Here is a 24,144-nt window from a genome sequence, read left to right on the forward strand (position 1 = left end):
CACTTCATCTGGTACTAAGATCCTTGCTTTTTCCATTAAGTGGAGTGTGTGTTTGTGTATTAGTCTGCTCAGGACCGGGTGAGACTTAAACAACAGAAATTTATTTCCTCCCAGCTCTAGAGGATGGAAGTCTAAGATCGAGGTGTCCTCAGGGTTGCTTTAATTCTGGGGCCTCTCTCCTTGGCTTGCAGATGGCCGCCTTCTTCCTCTGACTTCACGCAGTCTTCCCTCTGTGCCACATGTCTATGTCCTAATCTCCTCTTATAAAATAAGGGACGCCAGTACCTCTGGTTTAGGGCCCAGCATTAAGACTTCATTTTAATTACCTTTTTAAAGACCCTATCTCCAAATACAGTTACATTCAGAGATACTGTGGATTCAACATATAATGGAAGTGACACAATTCAGCTCATAAGTGTGTGAGTGTGTGTGTGTGTTAGTGTTCCGGGGTGGGCACTTCTCCAGACTTCATCTTGCTCTCATCCTTCTTCTCATTTCCCCAAGACTCCCCGTGGCCAGTGCAGCCTCAGTTCAGGTTTCCTGTCAATGTGCGCTGTGCCTGGTGCGGCCTTTTTCTGGCCTCCCTCACAGGCATGGTGGCCTCTCAGAGCTGGATAGGTCCCAGAACCATTCAGGGGATGGGGTTTCCCTGTGACCTTGGCCCTGCCCTGAGGTCCTCAGAATATGGCAGCAAAGGAGAAGGAGCCACCTGCATGGGCCCGCCCACAGCAGGCACCAGTGCCAGTTAAAGAGGCCGGGAAAGCAGGCCTGCAGCAGCCCCTGGAGGACTCCTGGAGAAGCACAGCCATGCTCCCAGATCCATCCAAAAAAGGAATATGGCGGGCGGACCCAGGAGCACGGCCAGGGCCAGGGCCTGGGGAAAGATGGAGGGAGGCAGGCAGCAGGGCAAGCCCCATAAGAACGTGCCCGCTGACACAGGAGGCGGTGTGAGGAGAACTGCATGCCAAACTGGAGACCACAAGGTCTGGGTTCAAGTTCCGGCCTCTCTGTTCCGTGCCGCCACCCTGGTAAGTTACCTCAAGTTACCTCGTCTTTCAGAGTCTGGATGTTCTCTGTTCTCACCGGCAACACAGGGGAAACAGTAGCACTTGCTTCACACGCTGCTGTCAGGATTAAATGAGATAATTTTTGTAAAATGTCACCTGCCACACAGTAGGCGCTATCAGGGCTGCATAGTAACTTTTGTGGGTATTAGGCACTTTTGCTTTCATGGGTGTCTTCCTCTATAAAAAATACTTAAAATTCTATCGTACAACTGTGTTAGAAGAAAGATGAATAAAATCCCAGCTGGATTATACTATTTTCTTTCGGTTTTAAAAGAAATGAAGACATTTTCATGGGCCTCTAATGAATGGTGGCCCCTAAGCATTGGGCCTATCATATCTAATGGGTAAGTGGCCCCAGGGGCTGCATCAGTGTCTACTGCTGTGGATGTTAAAGTGTCTCAGAAACTGCCAAGTGTCGTGGCTGGTAAGGAGTCACTGTCACTCCTTTAAGAACACTCCTTCTGTCTTCCTGGGGTCCAGCATCCCTGTCCTCCCCTTTGGGTACTGATTGCAGTGCCTCGATGTCCAGTCTTCCAGCAGAGGGCACTACAGGCCTTTCCCTTTAGTCCCACGGCGATACGGGGCTGGGATGTTCTGATGGGGAATGCCAGGCAGGGACCGCACCTGGTGAGCAGCGCCTTCAGACCTCAGGCAGGCAGGGGAAGGGGACTCTGGAGGACAGATGCCCACTAGGTCATTTCACAGCAGCCCCCAGGGTGGCGGCAACAGCGTCCTCTAGTGGCAACATATTCCTCCATCCAACGTCTGCCTCCCCTCCCCTCCCCTCCCCTCCTAGGGGCCCCCAGCATCCAAGGCATGGGGTTTCTGTTGCCGTTCATGTATTTGTCTAAAACTCTCCTCAACCCACACAGGATTGGAACCTGATGAAATGGATTGGAACCTGAGTCAAATGGGCTCAATCCCAAGTGATGTATGAGCAACAGGGCCTTGACTCGGTTTGCACATTGATGCCAATGCTTTCCCACAGGGTCTCCATCTGGTGAGCCCCACCTCAACCTCTATGGATGCCAGCACCACCAGGGCCATGGCACCTCAAGCCTAGGCCAATGCAGGGCAGCGGGGGATGCCGCACACACCTCAGCCCACCACTCAGCGGCCCCCAGGGCTGCCCACAGTCCTGCAGCCCTTCTAGGAAGGGACCTGCCCACAGGATGTGCCGTCTCCATCACACAGAACAAGCATTTTATTCCAGGGATTGCCAACATGTGAGCAGGGTGGAAGTCTCTGACAAGGCGGGCTAGAACCTTTGGATGTGTTTTGGGGGCCAAATCAGCTAAGGCTCAGAGAGCATATAAAGGCTGCATGAAGGTGGTGAGCTGCCCCCACCTTCACAGGTCTGGGGTCCTAAACCCCTGGAGCCATGGTCAATCCTGTGCCCCAAGGCTCTTCTTCTGCAGGCCCTGAAACTTTCACTACAGCTCAGACACTGCCGCGTGGGCCAGGGACGGAGGGGGTGCTTCTGGCAACTGTTCACAGCCCCTCACTCAGCCTCCCTGTGACCAGGCACAGAGTAGCCAGGGAACGGAGCAAAGCCAGCTGGCTCCAGACCCAGCTGAGCAGCCTCCTGGGAACCTCCTAACCTATGCTTAATGGGGAGGGTCACAAGGCAGCTCAGAGGGTGCACCTCCCTGGGATCTGAAGCCTAAAGAAAGCCACCTCCAGCCAGGCTACTGGGAGGCGTTGAGGGCATGACCCCTCCACCGTCGGCTAAGGTCCTCAATGGTGTCCTGAAGCATCAGGGTCCAGTTGTCACCTCTCCGCATCGGGGTGCAGCGTGTCTCCTTGTGCTCCAGGGCTACGATCTCTGCAGGAGTCTCAGGGGTCAGGCCAGCAGCCAGGACAGCTTCCGGGAACTTGGCTGCAGAGGCAGGGGCAAGGCAGCACCGGGGAGTGCTGCTGGGGATGGGGGCAGGTGGCAGCAGGAGGACAGTGAGAGAATAGAGGGATGGGAAAGGAGAAGGTGGAGGAGGAAGGAGAAGAAACAGTGGAAGGTTAGGGATAGGGTGGGGTATGGAAGACAGAGACACAGACAGAAAATTGGTACCTCAAACTTATCGCTACAATGACGCCACCTGGCAAACTGCTCTTCCGGGTTGGAGGCCAGCTCAGCCACCTCCTCTGCCCCTGACTGTCCTTGGGATACCTGTCACGTTCCCTCTTCTGGGCCCACAGTTTCCAGGGCACAGTTCCACACAGCACCCATCACACTCCATTACAGCCATTTGTTCGTAGTCCTGTCTCTCCCACCGCTTGGAGAAGAAGAGGGCCCCTGAAATTCAAATGGTCCCTCAGTGGCCCAAGCCCCCATGGCCTGTACCTGGGCTCCTGCCTGTCCATCTGCTGGTAATGGTAGTTCACGGCCACCGCCGAGTGGGGGCACAGCAAATACTGGTTCTCATCCCAGCAGCGGCCCATGGTCTGGGTGATGGCTTCATCAGACACTGACTCGGATGTCACCACCTCTGAAAGCTGAAGGGTCCCAGGTCAGAAAGATGAGGTATGTTGGGAAAGCAGGGAAAGATGACAAAACCCCACTCTCCACCACAGACCCACACAAACCCCAGGGATCCAATGGGACATTCAGACCCAATGGCTCAGACGTGGCTCACAGTAAAAATCCGGCCTCCCAGTTTTGAGCTGACTCACTCTGCTTGGAGGAAGGATACATTTGAGTTTTATGTCAATCCATTTAGTCGGGATTTGGCTCCTAATCAGCAAATCAACAAATCAAGATTTGTTCAACAACTTGCCACAGCCAGAAGGCTCCAGGCAGCTTGGCTGCTGGCACACCTCCTTCCTATCAGTTGCTATTCAGCTCACGGAGCACCTCCTCCAGGAAGCCCTCCCCACTTCCTTCGGACAGAGGAAGACTGCCTTGTCTGTGCTCCCTCAGTGTGTTTGGTTTATTTGATCATCTTCTGAAAATGTATTGTATGCTTATAATACACCAAACACCCTGCATATACTTGACTGCAATAGGGATCATAGAGTATCATAGATTTTCTCTTTTTCTTTTCTTTTTTTGAGACACCGAGTCTCTGTCTACCCAGGCTGGAGTACTGTGACACGATCTTGGCTCACCGCAACCTCCACCTCCCGAGTTCAAGCAGTTCTCCTGTCTCAGCCTCCCAAGTAGCTGGGATTTATAGGCATGTGCCACCATGCCCAGCTAAGTTTTGTTTGTTTTTTTTTTAGTAGAGATGGAGTTTCACCGTGCTGGCAAAGCTGGTCTCAAACTCCTGACCTCAAACAATCCACCTGCCTCAGCCTCCAGATATTCATACAGCTACCTGCTGTGAATGAGGGTTCCCAGGCGGCAATGAATGTATTTTACTTGTCTTTGTGTTTCTAGCACCCAGTACAGTTCCTGGCTCACAGTAGATATATAATATGAATGCCATTGCAGCAAGTGTATAGCCAGAGAGAGAATGAAGGAGTGGGGGGTATGGTGCCTGTCTTCATGGAGCACCTCATTTATATGAGGAGAAGGAATGTGAATGTCAAACCATTAACCAAATAAATTGATCTTTGGGTACATCAAAAGAAGTACAGATTCCAGAAGGCCGAAATTCCACTCCAGTCTGCATTGGTATGGCTCAGCCTAGAGAACTGCATCCAACTTGGAAAACAACACTTTAAGGTGGATATTGACCATGCAAAATTATGTCATGCAAGGGACCACTAAAGGAAGTAGGAAGACTAACCTGGTAAATGAGGATTCTCTAAATACTGGAAACACTGAGATGTAGAATCAGACTGTGTAAGCTAGAAGGAGCAGATTCTAGCTCAACGTAAAGACTTTTGTAATGGTGAGAGCTGGTGTGAGGTAGTGAGGGTCTGGTCACTGGAGGTATGCACAGTCTGGATGGCCACTCAGTGGGAATGTGGTAGAGAAAATTAAAGGCAGCTTCAGAAATCCTTTTTTTTTTTTTTTAAACACAGAATAAGTACCATCACCACGTTGCATTAAAATAAAAACAATCCTTCCCAATTAGATTCCTACCATTCCAAGGGAATAAAATTTCTCCTTTTCCAAGAAAAATAAGACAGAGAAAGGGAAGGAGGGAGGGAAAGAAAAAAGAAAGTAAGAAGGAAAGGAGGGAGGAGAGAGGGAGGCAGGAAGGTGAGAGAGGGACGAAGGAGAGGGAGGGAGGAAAGAGAGAGGAAGGAAAAGGAAGAAAGGAAGAGCTCAACGGAAACAATGGTCTGTGTTCATACTGGATGGGCAAAATGGCTTCCAGTTGACAGTATTATTGGAAATTAACAACAATAAGAAGTAAAAATAAGTTAATATATCAAGCCATCTATTACCAGGAAGTATGCAAAGTGCTTCACATATATTATTTGACTTAAATCTCACAACAACTCTATGAGGTAGGCATTCTTACTATCGCCATTTTATAGATGAAGGAACTGAGGGACAGAGTTTAGGAAACTGGCCCAGTGTCTCAGCGCTCACTTGGGATTGAGCCCATTTGACTCTAAACTATGTTCTCTATTACCTCTCCTCATTCAATAAATTGTTCCACATAAAGCGTCAGTAAAAGTGACGGGCTCATAGCAGGTGCTCAAGAAACAGGTGTCCTCTTCCCTTGACTAGACTTCCAAACCCCAAGTCTGCTATGTGGCTGTACCCTTTCCTTTCTCTGTGGTGTGTGGGCAGTGACTGACCTTGCTGTGCAGTTCCTTGGGCAGAATCACACTTTGGGTCCTTTCAAACTGCTCCATGAGGGCTCTTGTCACCTGGCTGTCACAGCCAGAGAGTAGCCAGAATACCCTCTCCATGTTGTAGGGCACCTGGGCAGAAAGTCACTTTCAGGTCCACACTGATCTCAGCCCCATCCAGCCCCACCTAACCAACACCTGGGCCGGATCTGCACACCTCCCCCAGGCCTACCTGAATGTCCATAGCTGATGCCAAGGTTGATTTAACAGCCTCAGACAGAGAGAAGTCTCCCTGCTGGACAGTCCTGTGGATGATGTCATTGCGGTTCACTGCCACGACCAGACGGATGGGCAGGCCTATCTTCTGAGCAATGTACCCAGCTTAAGACAAGAGAGGAAGAGAACAATGGCTTTTTAGAAACAAAAGAAAAAAGTAAATTGGGCTTCATCAAAATTAAGAAACTTTTGTGCTTTTTGAAGCTTTTCTGCTTTAAAAAGGACACTATCAAGAAAATGAAAAGGCAACTCACAGAACGGGGAAAAAATACAATTCATATATCTAATAAGGGATTGTATCCAGAATATATAAAGAACTGTTGCAATTCAACAATAAAAATACAAATAACCGAATTAAAAAATGGGCAAAAGCAAATGTCCATCAGTGCCAGACTGGATTAAGAAAATGTGGCACATATACACCATGGAATACTATGCGGCCGTAAAAAAGGATGAGTTCGTGTCCTTTGTAGGGACATGGATGCAGCTGGAAACCATCATTCTCAGCAAACTATCACAAGAACAGAAAACCAAACACTGCTTGTTCTCACTCATAGGTGGGAACTGAACAATGAGATCACTTGGACACAGAAAGGGGAACATCACACACTGGGGCCTATTGTGGGGAAGGGGGAAGGGGGAGGGATAGCATTAGGAGATATACCTAATGTAAATGACGAGTTAATGGGTGCAGCACACCAACATGGCACATGTATACATATGTAACAAACCTGCACATTGTGCACATGTACCCTAGAACTTAAAGTATAATAATAATAATAAAATGGGCAAAAGAACAGGCATTCCTTCAAAGAAGACATACAGATGGCCAATGAGCACAGGAAAAGATGTTCAACATCATTAGCCGTGAAGGAAATATAAACAAAAACCATGAGCTATTACTTCACACCCTCTAGGATGCTAGAATCAAAAAGACAGATAATAAAAAGTGTTGGTGGGGATGTGGAGAAATTGGAAAATTCCTACATTGCTGGTGGTGACACAAAATGGTGCAGCCACTTTGGAAAACTGAAGTCTGTCAGTTCCTTAAAATATTAAACATAGAGTTATCATATAACAGAAATTCCACTCCTAGTTATATATCCAAAAGAAATAAAATATATGGTCACATGAAAACTTATACACAAACGTTCACTGCAGCATTATTCATAATAGCTGTGTTAAAACAATCCAAATATCTATCAGCTGATAAACTCATAAACAAAATATACCGCTGTATGGTATATACATATAATTGAAAAAGTACTGATACATGATACAACACGAATGAACCTTGAAAACATTATGCTAGGGGAAAGAAGCCAGGCACAAAAGACCACACACTGTATGATTCCTTTTATAGAAAATATCTAGAATAGGAAAATCTATATAGAGAAACAAAATAGATTCGTGGCTGCCAAGGGCTGGCGAAGGAGGTGGTCTAAGGAAAAGTGAGGAGTGACTGCTAATGGGTACAGGGTTTCTTTTTAGGGTGACGTAAACATTCCAAAATTGGTTATGGTGATAGTTGCATAAGTCTGTGAATATATTATACTAAAAACCACTGAATCATACACTTAAAATGTGTGAATGGTATGTGAATCATCTAGCAATAAACCTGTTTCAGACACACACACACACACAGAGAGAGAGAGAGCGAGTGTGAGGATGACTAGGAGCACATCACCATGCCCTGAGGCTGTTCTATGTGTCAGCCCCTCCCAGGGGCCAAAGTATTTCATAGATGGCTGACTACCGTAAAACACCAATTTTTGGAAGAGGAAATGAAAGTTCCAAGAGGTCAAAGTGACCTTTCCGAAGCCTGTTAAGTGTCAGAGTCAGGATTCAAAATATGCCTAAGTCCTGAGCACATGCCCTCCCTCGACTCAGCTTCCCAGACTACTCTCCCTGCACAGGCATCAGGGGAGGCCAGAGCAGCACCCTCAGTCCACCCCAACAGCAGTTCTTGTTTGCACAGAACAAGCAAGGAATTCCTCCCTTTAAGAGGTGTAGAGCCCGGACATGTGACATCATTTAGGAAGGTTTTACATATGGTGCTTTCATGAGCAGTTTCTCTCTGGTGAGTAGCTAAGGGGAGTTAGGGACAACCACACAATCCAACATCACTGTTAACCTGGCAAAACGCTTTCTCATTCTTTTTTTTTTTTTTTTTTTGAGACTGAGTCTCTCTCTGTTGCCCAGGCTGGAGTGCAGTGGCACAATTTCCGCTCACTACAACCTCCATCTCCCAGGTTCAAACGGTTCTCCTGCCTCCGCCTCCCAAGTGACCGGGATTACAGGCGTGCGCCACCACACTTGGCTAATTTTTGTATTTTTAGTAGAGATGGGGTTTCACCATGTTGGCCAGGCTGGTCTTGAACTACTGATCTCAACTTTCTCTTTCTTATTTCACCTGGTCCTCATGAGAACATCATGATATCCTTGCCTGACAGGGGAGAAATGGAGGCTCAGGAAGGTCCAGGGTCTTAAAGCCAAAGAGTTGGTTCCTGACAGAGCAAAGGTGGATAAGAACGCCCTCAGGAAACGTTGGTCACGTGTTTATTTTGTATCGAGCACTGTGGTAGGCTCTGGGCTGCAGAGGGCCACTGGCTGCACAACTCGGTGCATCACTAACTGGAGGGTGATGGGAATGGGGAGCATGGTGGGCTTTACCCCATGAGTGGCAAAGAAGCTATTCATTCCCTCCTTGCCTGCCAGCCCACTGTTCTCTCCACCCTTCTTTCAGTGGCAGAAGTCAGGAAGCCCCACCCAACCAACACCTGGGCCACATCTGCACACCTCCCCCAGTGGCTTCCTAACCACTCAGATGCTTCTGTGCTCTCAGCTAGACCGTCCTTGGTGCTCATCAGAACCAATGGCATTGCTGGAACTATCAGGAACAGTAATTCCCGTAGCCTCGCCAGCTCTGCAGCCAGACTGCCTGGGTCGCACTCCTGGCCCAGCTGCGTAACCAGGGCATGACTCCTTTCTCTGTGCCTTTGTTTCCTCATTATAAAATGGAAAGTGTCTTCTCCACAGATGGATAAATGAGTTCCTATGTGAAAAGCATTTAGAACAGTGCCAGTTGCATACTAAGTGCTTGATAAATATTAGTGATTAGATAAAATGATTTGAATGCTACACAGCTGTACAGCACTTTGCCCTTACAAAGTCTGCATGTACACAGGAATCTTATTCGTTCATTGAGGCAGTCCTGGGAGATATGATGAGTGATACAATCTCATTTTATAGCTCAAAGGTTGAGTCTAAAGGACTGCTCCACAGCCTCTCAGCTAGTAAAGGACAGAACTGGGGCCAGAACCCCAAGTCCAGAACTCTTTCCACATCACATGGGGTCAGGGTAGTGCATCCAGGAATGGGAACACACGTGCCAGTCAAGCCGCTTGCCCTCACATTGGGTAGCTGGCCAGGGTTGGGAGCAAAGTCCACATTTCTGATTGAGGGCACTGCCAGCCAGGCACAGCGGCTGACCCTTGACCTTGCCTCTCCGCACTCTGCTGAGCCGGCGAGCACATCAGGTGAGGCTGCAGGAGCATGCAGGGTTAAGCCATCACCCTCTGCTGCTGGCAGCAGAAGCCCAGGATGCTGCCCCAGGCAATGACAGGGGAAATCTTCTGGGAGCTGCTTCTGTGGGGTTTCCCATCACCTTCAGAACTGGGACTCCACCTTCTTTCTCCTCACAGTTGCAGCCAAAAGGCAGCTAGAAGGACTGGGGCCGCAGGTATTTTTCTGGAAAGCCCATTTGTGCCCCGGGGACTCCTTACCTGCAAGGTTACCGGCAGCCCCTGTTGGCACAACCACCTCCACCAGGGGTAGGGGATGCGTGTCCAAGGATGGCGTACACTGGAAGTAAGCAAAGAAGTGGTGGGCCATCTGCACCAGGACCCGGGACCAGTTGATCGAATTCAGGCTCATCAGATTGTGCTTCTTGACAAAAGCCACATCAGCAAACACAGTCTTGATCGGCTCATCGAGCTCATCGCTGTTTCCCTCCACTGCCGGGGCAAGAGGAGAGGGCAGCTGTCAGGAGCATGTAGAGCCCCCAGGAGGTCAGCACCCGCCTGCGACAGCCCTCCCAGGCTGAGCCCATCCTCCTGGGACCTTCGCGTAGCCTAGGTTTCTTTACTTTCACGTAACTTGACCTCACTTTCTAGACTCAATATTAAGCTCCTCAAGGACAGAAACCATGCCTCAGATGCTTGTGTTCCTAAATAACTGCCCTAGCTTAGAACAGAAAGGGGAGCCAGAACCAGTTCCAATGTTTCTACCATTATCTAAAATAAGATAGCAAATGTCAACCTTCTGGGATCCTGGGAAAATTTCTCTTTGTAATCCCTGCCCACTTCCCCCACTCTTCCGCAGACGAGGAACCGTGTGGCTGACTGGAAAATGATGAGAGTCATAGCCTTTCCTCCACAGTCCTCTACCAGGGCCCAGGGTGGAAACAGCCAACATTCCCCCGTGGTCTGTCCTCTGCCCCCATTAGGTCACAGGGTAGGTGTTCTGCTCTCTGCTACTATATGGCAGGTAAGATTACATGGACAGAACTTCCCCTCCATGAAACTGGGTGTGTACATCAGTGTAATTTATGAGTGAATTACTGGATAAATTTATGGTGAATTGTCCACTAATACAAGTTATATCCCCCATCTAGCTCAATGAGCAATCAAGCCAATATTGATTTCTTATCTGATACCCGAGTATGTCTCCATTGAATCTACACTTGGAAGGGAGAGGGGTGAACTTTACTGGGAAATGTGCCAGAGAAGGCATTAAAGGTGCTAACCATTCTGCCCTTCAACACTGTGTAGCAGCAATGGAGCTGGGGGACTGACTCTAGATCCCCGTGTGTATCCAGAATGGCCAGGGCCCGTCACGGTGATTCCATTCCTTTGCCAGGACCAAGCCAATCAGTGCCTGGTATTCTCATGGGGTCAGGGTTGGCTCCAGAATGAGCATGTGAATAAATTCAGGTCAGTGAACCACAAAGACGTGTTTGCTGAGTTCTAAGAAAAGATTCACTGCTTTTAGGAAAGAGCAACAGGAAGGGAGAGACCTGGTTACCTCAAGGAAACACCATATGACCACAAGAGGAAGGAGCCTTAGGACTGAGGAGGGCAGAGCAGAGGATGGGAAGGACCTGGGTTCCTGAGAGCAGTGTCAGTCACTGAACGAAGCAACTGGGAGCCCACTCCACCTCTGGCCTTCCAGTTATGGAAGCTGGAAAATATTCTTGTTTAAGCTGGTCTGAGTTGAATTTTTTGCTACTTCTAGCCAAAAGCATCCCAAATAATGTAATTAATAAATACCTAGCACCTGCTGATTATTCTGTGCTTAAGAAGAACCAAGTATACAATGTACATGGAAATCAATGACTTTATAAACCAACTGTCCACACGCAATAATCTAAGTGGTCCATCCCTACTTGCTAAGCTTACCAGTCTACGGAAAAATACATATTTGCTGTTACATCCTGAACTAACACACATCCTCCTTAAAACCAAACCAGAAAGCTCTAGAAAGGAAAGAAAGCATCTGAATAGTGCCATTTATAAACAAAACTGATTTCTGTGAAGCCTGCTGCCTTAGTTTCTGATTTTCTTCAACATGTACACAACAAAACACTCCCTTCAGGTCCAGATTTAATGACTTGATACATTCATCAGATTCCGCACTCCCACCATTACTTTACACTTGAGCACTGTTCTCCAATCCACAAGTCAGGAATGGAGCTTTCAGTCACACCCTTAGGTCTGCATACAAAAAAGAAAAAAAGGGAGGAGGAGGCAGGACAGAGGCACAAAATGCTATTCTCTGCTTTGATTCTAGGAAAAAACAGTCCTAGATCCATAACTAGCAATTTTGGTGCTTGGGGTATAACAAGGACCCTCAGGAGCCTGAATCTTGTGCATTGAAGTCTTGCAACAACTGCGGGAAAATGCAGCCAAATATGAGCAATTAGCAAGGCAAATGTGTAAGACGACGTCAACACCTGCATTAGCATGGACTTTTCACTGGCAAGTGTATGCACTTGCTAAAGAACAGAGCAGAGGGGCAGTTTGCTTGCTCTTGAACAAACTGACAAAGGATATTATGCTATTCCTTTGGATAAGTTTGCTTTCACTGTGCTTTTGCTCCTTGTCACAGCTGATGTTATACAAAAATAACCTCTACAGGATGATGATAAGAAGCCAGGACAGTTGTAGAAGGAACATTCTCTGCCATCACACTTGCTGTTCTGTCAGGTGAGTGACCAAACTAAGCCAGGCCTCCTGGAAAGCGTGCCCGAGGCCACAGCCCACCCAGGCCAAAACTTAATCCAAGTCCCCACCTTACAGCTACCTGGGGTCCAGTAGGGTGTGAGAGGTAAAAATAAAAATGTACAGCTCCACCCACACTCGCCCCATCTTTCTCCACTCCCAATCCCTATAATGATTAAATCCATTAGGAATAGATGGCCTGATATTAAAAAAGATGGCTTTTGCCTTTCTCCAAGCACAAAATGCTGTGATTCTCATGATGTGACTCAGGTAGGAGTATAACCAGTGGTGGGTACCACTGGTCCCTATTTTAAATATTTAGACCAGATAACTAGTGCATGGCTTAGTTGTTCCCATACTGTAAAGAACAGCAGGAACCGTCAACATATAATGACACATTATCTCTTTTTTTTTTTTTTTTTGACAGGGTCTCACTCTGTTGCCCAGGCTGCAATGCTATGGCATGATCCTGAGTCACTGCAGCCTTCTGGGCTTAAGCGATCCTCCCATCTCAGCCTTTGGAGTAGCTGGGACTATAGGTGCACACCATCAAGCCCGGCTAATTTTTGTATTTTTTATAGAGGCAAGGTTTTGCCATGTTGCCCAGGCTGGTCTCAAACTCCTGGGCTGAAGCGATCCACCCACCTTGACTTCTCAAAGTGCTGGAATTACAGGCGTGAGTCACCGCACCTGGCAACACATTCTCTTAAAATAATTACTTAACATGTTGGTGTCCTCTAAACTTCAGAGTCTTGGAACAAAACCCAAGTCATTTGGCTCAGGTTATGACTCTGCATGGCTGCTGACATACATGACACTTGCAGGTTGGACATGCATGGAGGTGGCATGTTTTGGGATATGGTTTTCAATCCGTACTTAGTGTGCTGTACTGTTAGTATCAGTTTATGCATCTGTCACCTCCAATAGTTTACTGTGTAGCCAGAACCCTGCCCAGAGCTGAGCCAAGGCATATACACCAACCTCAAATATGACTGATGAAAGGAAGACAGTTACCCAATTGTGCAGTTTTGTTCCAGCCCATCTCCCAAAGCTAACCCAAGTAAGGCAGGGCTGCACTGTCCCTAGAGCCTCTGCCTCAGCACACACCTCCAAACACATGTACGTTCTCCTTCAGCACCGTTGTCATCTGGAGCTCCTGAATCTTTGTGCAGTGACCTTTGGGCAGTAGAACGATAATGTCCACGTTCTTTGCCCCTTGAACACTCTCAATGGCAGCACTTCCTGTGTCCCCAGACGTTCCTGGACGGGAAGAAAGGATAACCCTCCCCCTTTAGAACAAAGGGAATGAACAAGGAAAGAAAGGGTCCCCAAAGCACTGTTGTCAAATATAGCAACAACTACTTCAAATACTTGGAGGATATGAACCTAGCACTCCACATTGGGTCCATGGATCCACGGATAAAATTCAGGACATCAGTGAACTTGTGAACCACATCATCTTAAGCATTTTGTGCCCTTCAAACGTTACTCTGAGGAAGTTCCATAGCCTCCATCAGCCTGGCAAAGGGGTCTATGGCACCAGAAAAGGTTAGGAACCTTGCTCTGGAAGAACCAGTACCACAGTCCCTGAGTGGCTCCATGAACAGCATCCCATAGGTGGACACCCTACAGTCACAGCACTCAGGTATTCCGGGTTCGTGCACCAAAACACACCTACAACCACAGTGACGTGCTTCTCCCTCTTCTCCAGGAAGTACTGCAGGAACTGTGCTGTGCAGGACAGGGACAGGTCCTTAAATGCATATGTGACACCATGCCACAGCTCCAACACGTTCAGCCCGTTCCTCAACCTGGACAGATGGACCACCTCTCTGTGACGGAATCTGCTGAAGGCTCGGTCGATCAGATCTGTGAGGGTAGTGGGGTGGAGAGCCAATGAGGGGCCTGGTCTCTTTCTCAAGTTCCCTCTCAGTCTCTGAAGATAAAAGTTTCCAACTCCTGCTACTAAAAGGCCAAAAATCTTCATCTTAAATGATACCATTTTTGAATACAATTGTATAAACCTAGAAAAAAAATCTGGGAAAACATACACCAAACTTTCGTAGATTCCTTATAGTGATTTCCTCAGAGACCAGGATTGGTGCTAGAAGACTTTTTCATTTTTTATACTTCCTCATTGTTTGACTGTCTCGTGAGCATGTATTCCAATCAGGGGTCAATTAAATAGCTACATAACACATCAATGTCACATCCCATCTAATGCTCCTTCGTTTTTTTTTTTTTTTTGAGACGGAGTCTCGCTCTGTCGCCCAGGCTGGAGTGCAGTGGCGCGATCTCGGCTCACTGCAAGCTCCGCCTCCCGGGTTCACGCCATTCTCCTGCCTCAGCCTCCCGAGTAGCTGGGACTACAGGCGCCCACAAACACGCCCGGCTAATTTTTTGTATTTTTAGTAGAGACGGGGTTTCACTGTGGTCTCGATCTCCTGACCTTGTGATCCGCCCGCCTCGGCCTCCCAAAGTGCTGGGATTACAGGCGTGAGCCACCGCGCCCGGCCCTAATGCTCCTTCTTAAAGATAGGAAGCTTTTTGTTTGTTTGTTGCATTACTAAATCTCGCACCTGTGACGCCAGAGCTTTTGGATGGCTGATATACAGCCCTCCCTAAGGCAGGACTGGAGCAGTCCTAGAGCAGAGCTTCTCAAACTGTCACTGGCAAACCAAGCACCTGGGATCTTGTTAAAAAGCAGGCTGGTTCAGTCAATCTGAAGCAGTCCCGGATTTCCAACAAATGCCCAAGCAATGCCATTACTGCTGGTCATCAGACTGCATTTTAAGTGGTCCTTTCTCTTCCCCAACCCCAAACCACCACCATTACATTATGGATTTTGTTCTTGCTGTTTCAAGTGTGGCTCATGGACCAGTAGTGTAGTATTATTCGGACATCTGACAGAAATGCAGAATTCTCACTCCTATGCCAGACCCACTGAATCAGAATTTGGTTTTTAACAAGATCCCGGAGGGAATCCATAGGCACAGTATAGCTTAAGACAAGCTGGTCCGGGACAGTCTTGAAGTCCCTTCTGGAATTAACATTCAAAAAATAAAAGAGCAATTTGGGGGTCTGGGTGCTTTATGTGCAGGAAGGAAACACCTCAACGTTCAAGTCACTCAAGATGATTCTAAAATCCCTAGTGTTGAAGAGGTTTTTTGAAAAGAGAGAGAGACAGGAAGGAAGGAAGGAAGGAAGGAAGGAAGGAAGGAAGGAAGGAAGGAAGGAAGGAAGGAAGGAAGGAAGGAAGGGAGGGAGGGAGGGAGGGAGGGAGGGAGGGAGGGACGGAGGGAGGGACGGAGGGAAGGGAGGGAGAAAGAAAGAGAAAGAAAGAATGAAGAAAATGTCAACATTCATCTTCCTGGAGAAAGGATGAAATCTTTCAGAATATTTTCAATTCTGGGATTCTAGAGTCAGGAAAAGAAAGTAAGTTTGAGAAATGTGACTAGAGACTTCCTAGTGGTTTGGTGATGGATTTGCAATTCTGTAGACTGAGCTGGCAGGGGCTGGAGGAGTGGAAGTAGAGGTGGGAGCACTCACCATTTAAGTCATCTTTCGGAATGAGCTCAGAGCCGATGAAGAGGGCACACAGCTCCTTCACCAGGCCAGGATAGGAGAGTGTGCTCCACTGGCACAGGGTCTCTCTGTCCAACTGTGGGAGCTCTTCCGGCATAAAGAGGCCTCCATCGGGTGCATAGCCAGAGAAGAGGGCCCCCTCAAAGTTGACCCGTGGGGCTATGCCCCTGGTGCTGACGTACCACATGATCCTGGAGGCCTGCAGAGAGGACAGTCCCAGAGGCACCTGGTCTCCAAGCTCCCACACCCCATGGGGCAAAGCCAAAGCACACACAGTCTCACAGTTAGCCTCTGGACCACCACTCTCTGGGGCATATGTCCCAGACCTAGAGATGGCAGTCCTGTCTCAAGTCTCATGCCAGCTTCATCTGCAACCGTGTAAATCATGATTCCATCAATCAAAATGAGGCTATTCCACTGACCTCCTGTCTTGAGGGAGAAGGTATCGGAGCATGCCTGGAAAAGAGAAAGCTTGGTCCTCACCAGTGAGAAAGGCGGCCTGGGGGTGGGGACAGATAATAGCAATAGTAGGCAACTACCAGCTTGATACCTCTCTTGCTAAGGTAAAAGGCCAACACACAGAGTTATACACCCCTGTCAGGGATGTCTGGAACCACTTCTGCTCAAAAACCAAACACCTTCAATGGTTATTGGAAACACTGTCTACAGCCTAGTAGTTCTCAACTCTGGTAGCCTGTTGGCATCAACTTGAGAGCGTTTAAAAAAAAAAAAAAACAACTACCTGAATCAATTAAATTAGACTCTAAATAAGAGGCTCCTCAAGAGAGTCTAACATGCAGCCAGGGTTGAGAGGAGGGTGACCAACTTATCCCAGTTCGCCCAGGAGTTTTCTGGTCTTAAAACTGCAAGTCCCATGTCCTAGGAAACCCCTCAATCCCAGGCAAACTAAGATGGTTGGTCATCCTAGTGGATAACCAGTGTTCTCCCTCTTAGCCTAATCCTATGACAGTTACAAGTGCTGACATTCAGTCTTTAAAACTAACTGGCCCTGCATGGACTGAGTTCTCTGGTTCCTGGGGAAGCCCAGGGCACCTTAGGCCTAACTCTGGTCACACTTCCACATCGGTTACTTTCCCAGGAGCCAGATGCCATGTCAAGGAGCTGGGCTCGAACTCTGAACACCTTCCTCTGGATCATGACAGTGAATTTAGGGGCACTGGCTTCGAAGCCCCAGAGTAACTCTGGGGATGAATTTGACAAGACATAGCCCTCAGTATTAGTTTGGACTTTCTGTGCCAGGGTGGGAAGGGAACCCCTGCCCTCTAAGGGCAAAGCCACCCAAAGCTCTCTACCTACATGAGGCCTATGAGCACTGACCTGGAGGAATTCTCATTTCCTAGTCTGTGGCTCTGACATCTATGGGCCCAAGTGCAAGTCTAACGTGGGCTGCCACATGCCACTCTCTTACCTACAAATATAAGTGTATCTAACTTAGAGACAGAGACAAGCTTGATCATACAAACCATGAATCTTTTGAAAGTGATTATGCTGGGACAATGGTATAAGCCAGAACTGTCTCTGGCAACCTAGGACACAAGGTCACCCCATGTGGAAGTCCATGTCAAAGAGATGAAATCTGGCTAACTCCAAAAGTTAACTGCAGTGGATAAGCAAAGCAGACAGTATTTCACAAAACAGAACCAGGGTTGGGGGGCAGGTGTTAGCGGTGCTCAATAAAGAGAGGAATTTCTGCAATTCTGTAGTAAGAGTTAGAGCCAACGCAAACTGCCCAAGACCCTGGCATAACAGAAAGACGGCCTTCATAGGACCAGACTTAAATGCTACGCCTTAGCCCAAAGAACCCGTCGCAGGAGTGAGGGCAGGAGCAAGCAGGGCAGTAAGGTACAGCAAAAGAATTTTTGGAATGCCCTTCCCTGGGTGGAAGGAATATCACACCTGGGGCACTGGGAAGGAGGATATGGAACAACTGTCCAGCAACAGAGGACAGAGGGGCTGGCGCGGGGCTCTGAGCAGGTCATGGAAGGAGCTGGCCTCATTAGCACAGACCCATGCCCCTCACGCAACAGGACTGTCTCTGTTCTGTCCAATGCCCTCCAGGGGCAGCATTCCCATGCCAATGGAGCAAAGCTAAAGAGAAATACACATGGTTGGGTTCAATGTAAGCCAGAGGCGGAAACAGCAACCACACAGGAGGTGGCGAGGTTGAAGAAGAAAACCAAGTGCTGTTTGTTGGGCTGCTCTGTGGGGCCTTCAAGCATGGGACGCAGACCCGGACTACGTGACTCCTGGGATTTTATATTCTAATAATTTTCCCTCACGACTCCTCTGGACCCTATTCCAGAGTAGAGAAGGTCAGAAAAACTCTAACCGATAACCAGGATAAATAAACACTATGGTAAATAGGAGCGGCCCGAAGGCTGGGAACCAGAAGGTGGGTAGACGGGCGCTCCTCAGGGAGGTGGAGGGGTTTTGTGAGAAGCGGTGGGGCAGGGCGGAGACTCGGACCCCAGGAGCCTACGGCACCCCTAGGGGTGGAGGCAGGCCCCGGGCTCTCTCAGCCTACCGGCGCCAGTCATCCCGCCAAGGAGGGCCGCCTAAACCCTCAGGGGGCTCGCAGGCGCCTGAGGTTCCACTCCCTGTCCCTGAAAACACCACGGACTTCTGTTCCGCGTTTCTCCATTGACTGCCCAAACCCCGCAGAAAACGCAAAGCATCAGAAACCCCACCACCACCCTCCTAAGTTCCCCCAAGTCCGAGCGCCGGAACCAAAGGTTCCAGAAACGGGCGGGGCAGCCGACGCGGGCCTGCTGGAGTCAGGGCTGAGCAGAGCCGCAAGAGCGTCCGGAGCTCGGAAATCTCGCCCGCTACGACCCCGGGTGGGCGGCAAGGTTGGCGCGCGTTACCGGTGCGGGGAGCGGAGCGCAGCGGGGATGCCCGGGCTGCCAACGTGAGCACTCCCGAGGCCGCGTCCCCGGCGGTGGGGTGGGGCTTCCGGTCGGGGCCGGAGCTATGGTTCTCAGCTCCGGGGAGGGAAGGACCTGGGGGTGGGGGGGGTGGGGGGTGGGGTGGGGTGGGGGGTGGGGTGGGGTGGGGGGGGTGGGGGGGTGGGGGGGGTGGGGGGGTGGGGTGGGGGGGTGGGGTGGGGTGGGGGGGTGGGGTGGGGGGGGTGGGGTGGGGGGGTGGGGTGGGGTGGGGGGGGTGGGGTGGGGGGGGTGGGGTGGGGGGGTGGGGTGGGGTGGGGGGGGTGGGGTGGGGAGCGGAGGGCGGAGCGCGGAGGACAGCGCGTGGGCCGCGGTGCGGGATCAGGGAAGTATCACCAGGGAGAAGCCCTGTGCCCCTCCCGCGGCCCGTTTTTTAAGGCGCTTTAGTAAACGCTTTATTCACATTCGGCTTCAGAATCTTCGTTGCAGGGCTGTGAGTCCCACCAAACCTCATTTTTCAGTTTAGAAAATGGACAGCAAGATGCGAAGAAGAAAGGCCCTGCGTTCCTTTAGGATTCTTGTCTCTCATCTGCAGCATCAGAGAGCTGGAGAGCATGAGAGCCTTGGTTCTCAACCTGAGGTTAGTCTGTTAGGATTTCAGAACCCACCAGATTGGTGACATCGGCTCAATTCCGAAAATTCTTTATAAAAAAATTTCAGTGGTTTTGGGGGGTATGAAAATTCTTTATATTTTTTGAGAAACACTTTTTATTAAGCATAGGTCTATTGTAGGATAAAAGCCCGTCACCCCCATTCATTTTTTAAGAGAAACAAAAAGGCAAGAACTTGAAGGAAAAACAAAACAGCAACAACAACAAAAACGCCCTCTAGATAAGCCCAAATGCCCCTGGATTCACATTTAGCTCCTGGGGCCACCCACTGAAGCAAAATTAGAGGAGGTAGACCAGAGAGGTTCAGGCAAAGGTTTAGTTCTGAGTGGGCCAGGTCACTCTGGCAGTCCCATCTGGGCCTCCAGCGACCCTCTCGTGTTGCCTGTTTCTGCCTATTTCTTCCTCCTATCTCTGACATCCTCCTACACTTGTGGTTTCTGCTTACTCAACTTACCTGTTCTCCAAAATTCGGCCCATACATGGTGCCCTCTTGACATATCCACACAGGTGCATGCACCTACCATGGATTGACCCTAGTCTGGGTGGATCTCAGATTCTGGAAAGAGAGAAGGAGAGAGAGACTGGTCACTGCTCAGCTAATGGGATTGGCCTTCTTGTCCCAAGCTGGGGCTGAGGACTTGTCACAGAGTTCACACAAGGGTCAGAGGGGACACTCCAAGAGAGACGGGTATAGGCCAGGCAGGGACCCCCAAAGGGTTTTCATCCCCTCTATCAGGTGTACTTAATCACTCAGAGGCCAGGGAAACTGAGGCCCATGGCAAAAATAAGATTCAGCAGCGTGTGTTACAGCACTCGTGTGTGTTACAGCGTGTGCTACAGACTCAACCAGTAGAGTCTGCATGAGGACAGATGCACCTTCCACGGACCTCTCCCACAAGCTCTCTGCCACAGTTACACAGGCCTGCAGGCCTTTGCGATTCTATGGGCAGGAGGAGTGGCCAGAAACTGCTCTCTGAATTGTAGTTTTGACTCCCCAGAAAAGAGAGGAGCAAAATGCTCCGGGAACAACAGGGTTCATTAGGAATCTCTGCCTGAGACATAAAGAACAGGACAGCCGCAGAGAACGGAAACATCCGCATGGCCCATGAGGAAGACAGAATTCTGAATTGCCAAGCAGCAGTAGGGATGTGGAGTTCTCGGGGACTTCTACACGGTATCAGCATTTAGTTTTTATAGGATTAGAAACCACCTGTTTTTTTTTTCTTTTCAACCTTTATTGATTAGAGTGCTTAGCTGTCTATAACATTGAAGCCAACGATCTTCCAGCCAATGCTGAAGCAGAGCCCTGGGGTCGATGCCGTGCTGTTTCTTCTGTGTGACCCAGGAAGAACTATTTTAGAGAGGCTTCTCCAAAGCTGTACAGGAGAATTTACCTTTGTTGCCATGCACTGGATGTAGGAGTTAGGGACCAGAGCCCTTGCTAAGGATTAGGTTAGGGCCTGGACTTCTGGAGAAGAAAGCAACCTGCTAAAAGTCCTCCAGCCTTTGTGCAGGGCAGAGGGCAGAACTCAGGCTGCTTCTGGTGTCCAAGCTGGGCAAAGACAGCAGGGCAGAAGAGAGAGAAGATGGCATTCCAAATCAGGATAAACCATTCTCTCAGAGCATTTTCGAACTCCTAAATTGATGATCCATCATTTTGCCAAGTATGTGTGGTGGTGGTTTGAGGAAACGGGGTAATATTTAAGTTTAAGTACCCTGAGTCACCCTCACGTCTTGAGTTCCTGACTCAGTAACAAGAGTGCCAAATAAATAGCCCCAAATTGTCAAACAAAACCTGACTGGCATAATTCTAACTGCTTTTTTTGCAGAAATGATCCTAAAATTCATTTAGAGGTGCAAGGAACCCAGAGTAGCCAATATAATCTTGAAAAAGAAAAACAAAGTTGGAGGACTTAACACTTCCTAATTTTAAATCCTAGTACAAATCTATGTTAATCAAGATGGCCTGGTACTGGCATAAGGATAGACAAACAGATCAATGGGATAGAACTGAGAATCTGGAAATAAATCCATACCTATATGATCAATTGATTTTTGACAAGGATGTCAAGACTACTCAATGGGGAACGAATAATCTTAAATAAATTATAATTGGATAACTGGACATCCATACACAAATGAGTGAGTTTGGACCCCTGCCTCACACCGTATGCAGAAATTAGCTCAAAATCAATCAAAGACCTAAGTATAAGAACTAAAACTATAAACGTCTTAAAATTAAACATAGGTTTAAATCATTGTGCCCTTGGGTGAGGCAACAGTTTCCTAAATATGACACCAGAAGCACATGCAACAAAAGAGAAAACAGATAAATTGAACTTCGTCAAAATTAAAACTCTTGTGCATCAAAGGACTGTATTAAGAAAGTGAAAGACAATCTACAAAGTGGGAGAAAATATTTGCAAATCATACACCTGATAAGAATCTAGTATCCAGAATACATAGAAAGCTCTTACAACTCAGTAATAAAAATATCTAAGTCTTAAATGGGCAAAGAACATAAATGGACATTTCTCTGAAGAAGATAGACAAATGGCCAATAAGCACATCAAAAGATGTTTAACATCATTCGTCATTAGGTAAATGCAAATCAAAACCACAATGAGATACCGCTTGTCACCCACTAGGATGGCTAGAATCAAAAAAGATAACAAGTGTCAAGGATGTGGAGAAATTGGAACCCTCATACATTACTGGTAAGGATGTAAACTGCTGCAGCCATTTTGGAAAAACAATTTGGCAGTTCCTCAAAATGCAACCAAGCAATTCCATTATTAGGTACATACCCAAGAGAATGGAAAACATAGGTTCATGCAAAATATAGCGTAAGAATGTTCATAGCAGCACTATTCATAATAGCCAAAATGTGGAAACAACCCAAATGTCCATGAACTGAAAAATGGATAAACGTATGTGATCTATCCAAACTGTGGAAAATTATTCAGCCATAAAAGGAATGAAATACTGGTACATGCTATGACATGAATGAACCTCGAAAACATTATGCAGGTGAAACAAGCCTGACAACAAAAGCCTGCATATTGTATGGTTCTATTTATAGGTAACACCCAGAAACTTGTTCTGGGCATATAGATTTACTTAAGTCTGTAGAGGCTAAAAATAGATTAGTGGTTGCCAGGGGCTGGGCAAGAGAGAAATGGGGATTGACTGCTAATGATTCCAAAGTTTCTTTTAGGGGTGATTAAAATTTCTGGAGTTAGATAGTGGGAATGGATGTACAAATTTGTATGAATTTACTAAAAATCATGGGATTGTACACTTTAAAGAGGTGGATTTTATGCTATGTGAATTATATTGTATTTTAAATCTGCAAAAAAATATAAAAATTGATTGACTAGGAGTCAGGGTGCCCAGAGAGGAAGGCTTTTAAGGCCTGCAGGGCAGACTGAGTCCTGGGAAGGAGCACGTTTGCTGCCACTGAGAGAATAAAACAATCAGAGAAAGCCTGATTCAGGCATGATTTAATTAATAAGTAAACAACTTTAGAAATGATTTCTAAAAACTCAGAGAACAAAGCCTCCTCTGTTGCTAAGAGCTTCTCAAATATATTAATATTATGTACTCTTTCCTACTGTTCCAAATACATTCTTCCATTGCTGGATTTATTAAATAGTAGTGAATGCTGCAGAATTAATACAAATGAGAGATGCCTTTTAGGATTCTGATATCTAGTTTTACTCAATAGCTTTTGAGAAACCAGCAGAATACATTTGAGAAGGGTACAAATAGTTCTGTAGTTATTTTTACTTCTGGTGCTGTTCTTTCACCATCTGAGCAGTGTGTGTTTATAAGAGATGTTTGTTATAAGAACTGGGTACTGGTTTTCCAGTCATGCCTTTTTCCTTCCCTTGGCCCGTGCTAAGCATTGCTCTGTATGCCTGAAAGCATTTGTGCTAAATTCAGAGGTACTTTTGTTCAAGCAGATAGGAAAGACATGTCTACCCATTTATCCCTATTAAATAGAATTAGGTGAAAGCAGAGTTTACATCCCCAAATTAGGGGTTTCAGAGGCCACTGGTACATCTGCTCATCCTTCCCTCCAGGGAAAGAGATTACTCATTAAAGAAATATCCTCCAAGGGAGAAGAGGAAGAGATCACTTGGTTGATCGTCCTGGATTGTAAGAAATGTCTCCAAGATGGAGAAAGAGAGGAATTTAACTCTCCAAATCTCTCAGGACTTCTATACCTTTAGGGAGACACTGTCTCCAGTTTCTAAGGCCATGGCAATCCAAACACCTCCGCTGTTCAGAAAGCCTGAACCGTGAAAAACTATGAAATATTCATGGAGAATTTTCTTCCAATGCCTGGAGGCACAGCTGCCTGCCACCTTGTACCATGAAGAGGAAAGCCACAAATTAATGATAAGAGAGCAGAAAGATAGAAGGGGCCTGAGACCTTGGTGGTTTCCTTGAGCAACTGAACAAGCCTTGTACTTGCTTGTCTAAACCTTGTTTTCTCTTGCAAGGAGCCAAACAGTATCCTAACTGCTACATTTCTTCTATCAGAAACTGACAGGACAGAAGCGAAGCAAAAAAGAAAGAAGTGTAAGGGGCATAAACAATTGTTACAAAGCTAGAGTACGAAATGAAGTGCTCGTGTCATCTTCAGTGCAACATGCCCTACACAGAACTC

General features: G+C 47.7%; 1 protein-coding gene across 12 annotated transcripts; it reads right to left on the bottom strand.

Moving 5' to 3' along the window:
• Positions 1-2,253: 2,253 nt before the first annotated feature.
• Positions 2,254-18,861, bottom strand: THNSL2 (threonine synthase like 2). Of its 12 annotated transcripts, none has more exons than XR_012422073.1 (10): positions 18,781-18,861; positions 15,860-16,094; positions 13,985-14,179; positions 13,418-13,570; positions 9,815-10,045; positions 5,986-6,134; positions 5,760-5,885; positions 4,793-5,006; positions 3,406-3,557; positions 2,254-2,981 (listed from the first exon to the last, which is right to left on the bottom strand). XR_012422073.1 is itself a non-coding variant. In XM_074011300.1 (10 exons), the coding sequence occupies exons 3-10, from the start codon at positions 16,080-16,082 to the stop codon at positions 2,756-2,758; spliced, it is 1,455 nt and encodes a 484-aa protein (XP_073867401.1). In that variant the 5' UTR covers positions 16,083-16,094; positions 16,318-16,351; positions 18,781-18,861; the 3' UTR covers positions 2,254-2,755. The 12 variants fall into 12 exon arrangements, 10 of the variants coding, with proteins under 10 accessions (XP_073867401.1, XP_073867402.1, XP_045224858.2 ...); XR_012422074.1 differs by having other exon boundaries at positions 2,254-2,984; XM_074011300.1 differs by lacking the exon at positions 4,793-5,006 and adding an exon at positions 16,318-16,351.
• Between the last annotated feature and the right edge of the window lie 5,283 nt (positions 18,862-24,144).

The sequence above is a fragment of the Macaca fascicularis genome, chromosome 13 (genome assembly GCF_037993035.2).
Source record: "Macaca fascicularis isolate 582-1 chromosome 13, T2T-MFA8v1.1".
Taxonomy (NCBI): domain Eukaryota; kingdom Metazoa; phylum Chordata; class Mammalia; order Primates; family Cercopithecidae; genus Macaca; species Macaca fascicularis.